This window comes from Anomalospiza imberbis, chromosome 4 (assembly GCF_031753505.1).
Source record: "Anomalospiza imberbis isolate Cuckoo-Finch-1a 21T00152 chromosome 4, ASM3175350v1, whole genome shotgun sequence".
NCBI classification, from domain to species: domain Eukaryota; kingdom Metazoa; phylum Chordata; class Aves; order Passeriformes; family Viduidae; genus Anomalospiza; species Anomalospiza imberbis.
In genome coordinates, this window is record NC_089684.1 from 12,720,225 (window position 1) to 12,731,009 (window position 10,785).

The 10,785-nt window shown below is 44.3% G+C and overlaps 1 protein-coding gene across 1 annotated transcript in view; it reads right to left on the reverse strand.

The window, feature by feature from the left end:
* The window catches only part of CPE (carboxypeptidase E), a 56,868-nt gene extending 46,270 nt beyond the window's left edge, over positions 1-10,598 (reverse strand). The window contains exon 1 of the mRNA XM_068187148.1: positions 10,264-10,598. Within this exon, the coding sequence (XP_068043249.1) occupies positions 10,264-10,549 (286 nt within the window). The 5' untranslated portion in view covers positions 10,550-10,598. The remainder of the gene's footprint in view (positions 1-10,263) is intronic.
* Between the last annotated feature and the right edge of the window lie 187 nt (positions 10,599-10,785).

The following is a 10,785-nucleotide window of genomic DNA, read 5'->3' on the forward strand; positions in this document are numbered from 1 at the left end:
ACTGTTATAATATAGATTTTATTTTTATCAGCTACTTCATGGAGTATCAAGGAACAGATGTTCCTCTGTTTCTGTTTATTTATAGGTTTTTCCACTGAAGATTTGTACTGAAAGATTTTCACTGAAGGTTAGCAAGATTTATTTTGACTATAGATTTGTTGCCTTATCTGCAACACGTGGAAACCTTGCAAATATTGATGTCTCTGTTGTGACTCTCCCTATCAGCACCAGAAAAAATGAATTGGTTCCTTCTTTATATTTATCTGCTATGAAGGCAGATTTTTAAACAAAACAAAACACTGTGGATCGGCAGCAGGCAAACAGGGAGAGAAACTCTTGACAGCTCCTCACCATATGTCCATTACAATAGCTAAGTCAACACAAATATTGGGGCTACTTGCTCCTAGGAAAAATCTGACAGGAAGCAGGTAGGAACTGCCTGTTAAAGGCAGATCAAATGCTGAACCACATGCTATCTCTCAAGTACCTCTACACCAGGTACATGGCACAGCCACACGTAAACCTAGCATGGAAGCTGAAAACCTAGGCATGGAGAGGAGAACCTGAGTCACAGGGAGAGGGTGCTCTTACCCAAAACCACAAAAAATTCCCATCAGAGCCAGGAAAGCAGCCAGCCATTCTTTACCACAAAATAGATTTTCATGTCTGTGGAACAACTTCTTACCATGGCAATGTTTAAAATTTAAGCATGTAAAAGACCAGCTCCCAACCCCACAGCTTTTTTCCCTCTCCATCCCTCTATGTACTGATGCCACCAAAGAGAAGGAAGACATTTCATCAAGAGCAGCATAAACTTGGACCACTCATTCCTTAAGTGCAGGCTATTATAAAATTAGAGTCATATTTAGCTTTCTTTTTTTTAGGGTACACATGCAAGTTGGCTTAAACATTTAGGATTCATTAGTATCAGGATTTATAAGCCTCCTGCTTAAATTCAGATTAATAGCTCCCAGTGGCTTCAGTTTGATTTGTGGATGCTCAGCAGCTGGGTGGGAGGAAAAATTTAAGCATGGTCTAGTCTTATCAGGTGCAGATCTGACATGGAAAGTCAGCTTATCATAGTCACAAGGCTTCCTTTAAAGTATCATTTTTCAGGTGTGTAAAAAGTGTCTATTTATGTCTTAGACTCACCCCAATTTTGCTTATAGTTCTAGAACTGTGCTTTTGTGCAATAAGCCAAAATGCTGCCAAAACAGCAAAACATTTGGTTTAGCACAGGAAAAAAAGTTTCATTTTGAATGATCAATGTGCAAGGAGTGCACCACTCATAACACTGAAGGACAACAACACGCAACTGAAGGACAGTGATGCTGAGTTTGAGGGACCCAAAAATAAAATTCAAATGAATGTTTTGCAGCCAAAAATGTCAGGAGACAAGCATGTGGTAATTCACACCTGTTTTATCCAGATATCTCCAATGTGATGGTATGGAAACACAACTATGCAAAAAGTTTTAACCTTTGAAATGTCTCACTGTCCTTCCACTTTCTATCTTTGAACTCTTAATTGTATTTCTCATAGCACAGTACTGTATGATTTCTCTTTTGCTTGGAGAACTAATATGGTAAAAGTCTGGGCCATACTTTCTAGACACCTATCAGATCAGTAGACTAGCAAGGATGCCAAGAGAACAGTTCAATAAACTTTGGCCAGTCTGATGTCTCCCCGATCAAACAACTCTTTTCATTTGGCTTTAAGGCAAATCCATACCTAAGCAAAAGTACTCAAAATGGCATTCGGGTTGTTCTTGCTTTGGGCAGGCTCTGCAGCCACAACAGTACCTTTGATCATAAATCAGGCAGCTCACACTCCAAGGCCATGTGCAGCTCTATGCAAAGAACAGCTGTCTCCATGGGACTTTATTTGCAAGCAAACAAGGATGTGAGGTTTTGCTCATAATTCAGTATGAATAACTCCCAGGAAGCAGCTACTACCTTATGCAGTTATAAATGCCTCTCTTTGGAAATTAATTAAAAACAAATATTTACTGCCTTTGAACTGCCAGCCACAGGTTTATGATTCAAGATTCTCTCTTACCTGGCCATTGTAGGTACATAGACACATCTCTAACATATGGCTTCATATTGACCCAACCCTCATAGCCCTTTGACAATACCTGCTACTGTGACAGGAAGATGTGACCGATGCCAATTCAGCTAGCACAGCACTTGACACTCTGCAGGAAACCTCCATTTCAAAGGGAAAGGCACCACGGACCAAGACCTCACTTTTAGTCTAGTGTCCTTTTCCCCAGCAGTGCCCCTGAAAGCAGCAAGAGGCAACAATTTCATTGCCGGGGCAGCTACTGAGCCTTGCCACATACAGCCATTTCTTCATAGTATGGCAGAACTTCTGTTCCAAAATCCAAAACCCCAGCATGTGAAGCTGGGACTAGCTCAGTTTCAGCACTGTTATTCTGCAGAGCCCCTAGCCCACTCCCAGAATACCACCAGCTTTCACCCTTACGCTGAGATGATACCAGCTGATGTATGGCAGACAAAAGAGCCCCATTTCCTATCCCACAGCAGATCAAACCTGCCTACTCTGCCACCATTTTACCAATAAGGATTTTTTTTTCAACCTTTTTACTACATAGACCCTTGATGTCTTCATTTAGCCCCAGCACACTAGAAAATAATCTTCATCTATAACATCCCATTCCCACTGAATTCATTGAATGCTGACTTTTGATGTGCACCTCACTCCAAAATGAAGTTCACACCCTTTACTCTGCTCCTTGTAACCCTAGCAATCATTTCAATTACCTTACCCAGAAGCCTTGAAGTACATACTGTGGCTTTCACTTTTTTTGATTCCACAAAATTTTAAGACAATCGAGTTACTAGTCTTCTTTACAGTTTAATTCCCAACCCAATTGGAGGGAAAAAAAAAACCCAAGAAAACAAACAGCAAGGCTCTATGGTAATACATGCATGAGCCTTTTGTTTAAAGAGAAAATGTAGACCAAAAAAAGACGTGACATGATTTTTTTTTTCTTCCGCAGGAGGAACATGAATTAAAATAGGTATGAGGGCTTAACAAAATAAATTAATCTGCTGAAAAAAGCTCGGACAGGGTTCATAAACTATGTTTTGCAAAAATGGCACATAAAGCACAACAAGGTACATTAGATGATGATACATGAAGGCTGGGATTCACCTATAACTATAAGCTCTTGCACACATTCCTAAGTCAGAAACCTACCCAATGTTAGCTCCTCTTACAGTCAGCAGATAAAACTGCTGCTTTCAGAGAGCACTGCAGCCTAGCCAAGAGGTGTTCCTGCCGACCAGGAAAAGGGAGATTACAGCATGAATATGCATGCCCAGTATGTAGGCTTCTAAATCACATGCCATCTTTGAAAAGAGAAATTAGATGTAATGAACACAGAACTAATTCCAAACAAGTTACAATACTAAATGATCTGCTGAGTCTAGCAGCAACTCCACTGTTACAACCAAAAATTTGTGATTATTCTGAAATCTGAACACCTCTCTTGTGTTTTTCACCCTCCATGTAATTTAAAGGTTTGAGATATTGATTACTAAATTAAAAAATAAAAAACAGTTTTTCCTCAATAAAATCTTAAAATATTTTTAACATTAGGTCACTTTTGATAAATCACACAACTCCAACTTAATAGCTTTGGCAATACAAGTCACAAAATCTTGGGAAATACCCATGCTTTATAGACTTCTCACAAATTCTCTGGAGTTTGCATTATTGTTAGCCTAATAAAACATCGCTTTAAGCCAAGACAACAACAAAACAGGCCCCCCTTCTGTTTTCTTTGGGAACTTTAAGGCATTCTGAAGGTGTGGGAGGTGATGACAACTCTTCTTTTTGAAAGAAATTAAAGTAATCAACTCTTTCAAAAGGAGTGGGATGGTCAAAAGCAGTCGGGGTCAGATCAACAAATCCTGAATAGTCTGCATACTCAGACTCATTTTAAGCCTGAAAAGTAAAACAACTGCCTTCTGTAGAGTCATGTTTATTCTTAATGATTACAGACCTTTTTACCCCGGCTTGTTTACCATTTATGTTATTCCAGTAAATAAAAGATAAACTGCTGAGATGCAGTAGCTGGGATACACTGTGTTCCTGCAGGTAGCACACAGCCTCTATTAACCCTTTTTTAAATGTTCTAACGAAAAGCGATGTTTTTTAAATACCTGAAGTGAAGCGATTTGGAGTGAGAGCATTGTATTTGTCGTGAACACTGCAGCCTGCCTAGCGCAGCTGCATAACCACACTTACTGGCAATTTCCATTGATTTCAATGGGAACGTGAATGGCATTAACAACTAGCTGCCAACGTGATCTGGAAACGCGTCTGCCTCTCCTTGACTTGCACCAGTTCTGTGAGACATTTTTCGCTTTGTATTCTACACCTCTATTTTTAGCTGAACATGAGAACTGAGATAGGATGAAATCAGAATTATTGAGGAAATATTATCTAAGAAAAATAAAATTAAGGAAGAAGAATCTAAAAGTCTAAAACATTCACTCAGCACGTACATGCAGCCATCATCATGCTGCTCTACAGCCCTTCTGAGACCTGCACAACCTACGCAGTCTGTGAAGAACACTGAGCATCCCACCCTGAATGCAGGCAGCATTAAGATCGTCCTGCCAGAAACTACCCCAGGCCAAATCCTGCCTGGGTGACTTCAAGGGGATACCCTAACTGGCACAAAAACCCATAAGGGATTTTGCTGGAAAGGTAATTACAGCTTCTCAGCCTTGTGTAGAATGCAGGAGGTACAGCCCGCCCCAGATCTGCACTCCCAGCAGGCGAGTCGGTAGCATATCCCTGACAGTTTTTGATGAGAAAGCCAGAACATCCTCACAAGCTCTGAAAGAAGATCTGTTCCCGGAGGCATAAAGGAAAGAAAAAATCCAAATGCAGAAGGGTACACGAGGAGTAAGTTCAACCATGTTTTACTCTGCATTTCTATCCATCCCTATAGAGACATGAGCAGCTGCCCTGCCCCTGCTCCTCTGGTGCTGTAGGTGCCCAGGCAGCAGCTCACCTTTAAAGAGGATTGCAAACCTAAGCCAGGAGAGCAGCTGAACCACAGCTGACATAAGGGATGAAAACACAGCACAGCATCTCCTGTATTCCTGATACAAAGTGCTCTGCTGACACCGACCTATTTACAGCCTCTACCTTTATGCAGTGCAGCTGGGTGAGTATGAATGAAGTGCACACACATTTACCAGCAACCAGCCCTGTACCCTTCAACATCTCCCTTCAAAAAGGGAACATCTGATAGAGTGGCCCTTGATAAAAACTGGTGTTTGCTTAAACCTTGAGCACACAAATTGGGCTTGCTCTCTAATATCTAGATTTAATAACAAGCTCTTGCCATGTGCAATTTGTAGTAATGCTTTTCAAATATGGGAGACATCAACAGGTCCAATCAAAGAACTCATAAGATTTTTATGTGCTGATTTTGGGCACAAGGAAAAGAAAGATTCAGAAAATCAAGTGCAATTAACTGTAGATGATAAGGTTAGAACAGCTGTGTCTGATGACATCTCCATAACCAAGAGACGAGCTGCGTGCTTTCTGACATCACCAGGGATACAACACCCTGCCACCAGCCCCAGCACTGCACCCACTCATCTAAAGCAGGGCAACCCATAAGACCCACAGGTGACATCCAATGGTGACATCCCACTCTGGCTGCCACCTACAGTGGCACAGCTGATTCCTGCCCATGCTGGCCTGAAACTTCAGCAGCCTCCTACACGTTTGCTCATTCTTCTTCCTGCTCTCTCTTTTGAAAAAGAGCAGCACTTGCTCAAGATTCTCTTAAACGGCTGCAGAGTCATTTAGATTACAATAAATCAAGAAATATTTTGAAATGGGTTTTGTGCAACAGTGACAAAGACATTCTGAGAATCAATTTTTCTCCCTGTAAATTCATCAGCTTTACTTATTGCAACTTCTTACCACTGAAAGCACTAGTTTGCATGGCTGGTGCCACAGCTGATTACAGGAGCACTTCACTGACAGAATAAAAACCTGTTTGTATTAGCAGTCAGATCTTGGATTTCTCCATTCATCAATACAGAGCCATGATTTTCACTTCTCTCTTAGATGCCCTCTAATTTTTTTTTTTTTTTGCAGGAGGAAATGGTTCTAGCGCTGCATGCTTGGGGTATGAGAAAACTGAGAGCCTTACATCTGGGGGCTTTGGAGGGGCTAGTACAGGAGCTGCAACTTGGGAAGCCTAGAAGCTTATTTAGGCTCAGTGCCAGCAGTGACTGACCCAGCTCATTTCCTCACCCTGCCAAGTGGAGTCTTTGATAAAGTGATGGGTCCAAGGATTATTGTAGCTGAGTTGCACCTCATAAAATTGACTGAAGTCACACCCACAGGGCCCTGTGAATGTTTCAAGTCACAGCTGCACTGTTCAATTCACACACAGTGTGCTCCTGCCTCACCACTTCATGATGCCTTGTTGTTTGACATGGCAAACTATGTCATTTTATAGAAAACAGTTGTCTTGCTCTACTACAAATTATTCGTAGTTTCCTTCTATTTGAAGTATTTTTAAAGATGCTTGTGGGGAAAAGGATGAACAATAAAATCATTAACATTCTGTTCAACAGAACATCAGACATCCACAGCAAGAGCCTATTTCCTCTCTCAGGAGTAGTCAGTATTCTCCTGCACGTGAACTAAGGCAAAGTATTGTCCCAGAAAAAACAAAAATAAATCAGTGCTTTACCATCAAATGTCCTGTTTTTCCCTGGTCCACCATCAACTTCCCACAACTTCTTTCTCCTCATTTTATCTGACATTGCCATCCACAGGCTTTTGTCAACTTTGCCAATTTTTGGTGAGCACAGGGAAAAAAAGTGTATTTTCTCATGTAATCGAAGCTACTCCAAAATATTTTGATTGCTTCCAGTCTATGTTCATACAACATCTTCTACACATAACCACTGACACAGTCTCATTCAAGTCTTCTCTGCCTTCACTGCCTTGTTCTCAGTGACTCAAAGTGATGTCTTCTGCCTTGGTATAAAACTTAATAAAGTTCAAATACCTTCATCTCCGGGTTGTGCTTTTCCTTATACAAGAGCTTCTTTGCCATCAGTGATTGCAAGCTCTAATCTCCCATACAAATGCGGTATCAGCCTAAAGAAAATGTTGCTACAATAAATGCCCAAACAAGCTTTAAAAAACCAAACAAACAAACAAAAAGAACACCACAAAATGCACAAAATTACAGATACTAGTCCACACGCTGTTTGGCATGAAGCACAGTTGAAGCACAGGTAGTGTGGTGTTCAAGTTTGCAGAAAGGCAGCACCTTCTCTAAGTGTTTAATGTAGCATCAGAAACTTCAGGCAGTCTCACGCTTCTGGCATTTATCGTGTCCCCAGGAAGAGCTCAGTGAAGGCACAGCTCATGGTGCGCAAGTGACTAATTCAGGCTTCCAAGATTCACAAAGACAAGTGGTATGACTGTGCAAGAAACCAGACTGGCTCATATGCAGTCATTCTGACTTCCAATGCAGTATCAGGACTTTAAAAAAACCGTCATAATGAATATTTACCCCAGGAAAAAACAAGGCCTTTATGATTTGTTCCAGTTTCTTCATTCACTGAGGATTTTTTCCAGTTGCCTTGGAGGTCTAAAGCACATTTCTGAAGTTTTCCTATTTCTCTCAAATAATTTTTTTCAAACACTGCACATATATTACAAATTTATTTTCAAAAATAGCTGATACTCAAAAATTGAAGTTGATTTATATGCTTGCATACGATCAAATGCATTCACACAAGACTACCAGCCATGCAATGCATGTGATTATGCAATGGTTGCATGTATATGCAGTATTTGATTTACTCCGTACAAAGCCTCTTTACTGAGTACAAAGAGTCTTTACTGATGCTCTGCTGACACTTTCCTAATCTATTTTGTCATCAACTTGCTCACTGAGTGAACACAAACATTTTTTTTTGTTTCACAGCTGTTCACTAGATGATTCAGGTATCATCCCTGTGTACTCATCAGCCTTCTAGAAGCATGAGCTCTCTATAGATATCTATGAACCACAGCATATATTTTGTTCATACTTCCCTATATATAAAAATTAAATCCTGTGACACTCGGGATGTCCTGCAGGAGGAGATTATGTTCAGAACTTACAACTTTTTGGCTGTCTGGGAAAAATGAAAAGTAACTGTGTATGTATAGGTGTGTCTATCATTCCATCTTTTTAAAATAATAATAGATGATGATAAATCAGATCCTGATCCTGCAAGCTTTACCACAAAATATCCCTAGTCTGTTTTTTGCCCTGGGAATCAAGCATAGATGCTCAGAGTGAGCAGGGTTCCCCCTTCAGGTATGAGCAGAATCAGTCTCACATTTCCTGCCAAGGCTATACAAGGCTCCACTTCTTTTACTGCACAGCTAAAAAAGCTCCCATGGAAAAATAAACAGTGCTGCCTTTTACTACACAGTAGAAGAAAGGGCACATTTTTAAGAAGAAAACACCTCTAATGCAACCATTGGTACAATATATAGGTGCTTAGGCTCTGTAATGAAGAAGCAGGAGTGGTACCAATGCTTTTACAATTATTTCTAAGGAGTGCAAGGGTAACTATGCATGAGGTCTGTGTTGCTGCCCTTCCCAAGAGGATCCCGAGTTTCTCCCATGCACCACTACAGAGAGGAGTAGTGCTCCACTTTTTGAGAAAGGTTCAGAACCTCATAGAATGAAAGTGAGGATTGAAATAAAACAATGAATTTGCTGTAGTTCAAACCCTGGTTAATCCCCTTCAAAAACCAGCATTTTCAGCATCCACCGCTAAAGACTGCCAGGCCTCATCACATTCCCTGACATGTGATTTGGACATTGCAACATGTGGCATTTTTGTCTATAGGGCTCCCTTAGTAAGGTGCCGAGCATGTTCCAGGAAATGTTTGACACTGTCTATAGCTTGTATGTGGACACAATCCATAGGAATTTTTCTTTTTTGCAGTTTGTTATTCATATACTGCTGGATTCCCTTTAGCTCGGGTTCAATGAGAGGCCCTTTCTCACATCACTGACACCAAGAGAAGTGAGTCACCAGGAAGAGGTATAGCCCCATCTCAGCTGTAGCGTGTGCTGCTCTTTTTGTCCTTTTCAGCTGGCTTGACACAACAGTCACATAAATGAGCTATAGCGGCTATTCCCTGGCAGAATCCAAAATCCCAGAATTACTGTTATTACTCTAGTGTGCAAATTACACAGCGGCAATAGATTCATTCTTAGCTTCAGGATCCTCATGCCCTCTTATCAAGTTAGCTACACACCACAAAGAAATTTTTCAAATTTCACTGCATTCCCTACATTTTTCATTCCAAGACAATGCTTTCCTACCCTGCCTTCCTCTTACATCCCCCTTATGTCCAGTATCCTATAACCTCTAAGTTCTATCTATAGCCCCAAAATTAAGTCTTTTGATGACACAAAGCAAGGTTCTATTCAGGCCATAAAGTAGAATATTAAGCACTAATTGTATTTGCCAGATCCCCGGGGAGCCACAGAAGCCATACCTCCACCTAAAAGTCACGGACTTCCAGACCCGTGCTGTAACCCAGAGAGGGAAATGTGAGGACATGACTGCAGAAGGCTGATGGCTGGGCCAAAGGTACCGAGCAGCTCTCACGGATAAGCCCTTTCACATACTGACGTTAGCGACACTACCGATTCCAAAAGCGGAAACATGAAATTGAGACAATCCGAGGTGTAATAAAGGCGCACGGCATCAATCACATTCCCTTTGATAAAGGCGTCCCAAACTCTTAAGTACGCGCAACCACGTAGCCCGAGGCACCCGTGCCGGCGCCCGCGGCGTGCCGCGGTGGGTGACACGTCCCCGGGGACAGCCCGGCCGGGACACGCCGCTCCCACGGGCGCGCTCCTGCCTCACGCCGTTCCCCGGGCGCTGCGGTTCGTGCGGGGAAGGGCGGCCAGCGCCTGCCCTGCCGGCGAACCCGCGCCGGGCGCCCGCTCCGGACATTTTATGGGGAATCCAGGCGTTTCTTGCTGCAACGGGCGCTAAACGCAGCGGCACAAAGCCTCTCCGCGCCGGCTGCGGACGGTCGCTGACAGCCGGCGCCGGTGCCGCAGCGAGTGCTCCGGGGACAGCGCCCGCGGCGGCCGCGCCCGCCGCCGCTACCTGCGCGCAGGTGCGGGCGGCGCCGGCCGCGGGCAGCGCCCTCCCTTACCGGGCTCGTGCTCGCCGGGGCGGTCCGAGATCTCGATGACCAGGAGCTCCCGGCCCTCGGCGCTGCGCCCCACCGTGTAGATCCTGCTGATGGCGGGGCACTGCAGCCACACGGCCACCAGCGCCTCCCGCAGCTCGGCGTAGCGGTGGTACTCGAAGGAGATGCCCTCCTCGGCGCTCAGCCGCCGCCGCCGGCTGGCGGCCGCCGCCGCCGGCTCTGCCGCGGCCCGGCAGGCAGCGAGCACCGCGCACAGCGCCAGCAGCAACACCCGCACTCGCGCCGCCATCCCGCCCGCCTGCTGCTCCGCCAGCGCCGGCGGCACCAGCGAGGGACGGAGGGAGGGAGGGAGGGAGGGAAGCAGGGAGCAGGAGAGAGCCGGGGGGCGGCGGGCGGGGCGGGGCGGGGCGGGGCGGGGCGGGGCCGGCCGCTCCGCCCCGATCCGATCCGATGCGATCCGCGTCCCGAGCGCTCCCGCGGAGGGCGGGCGCCGCGGCCGCACGATGCGGGCGTAAACCGCTCAAG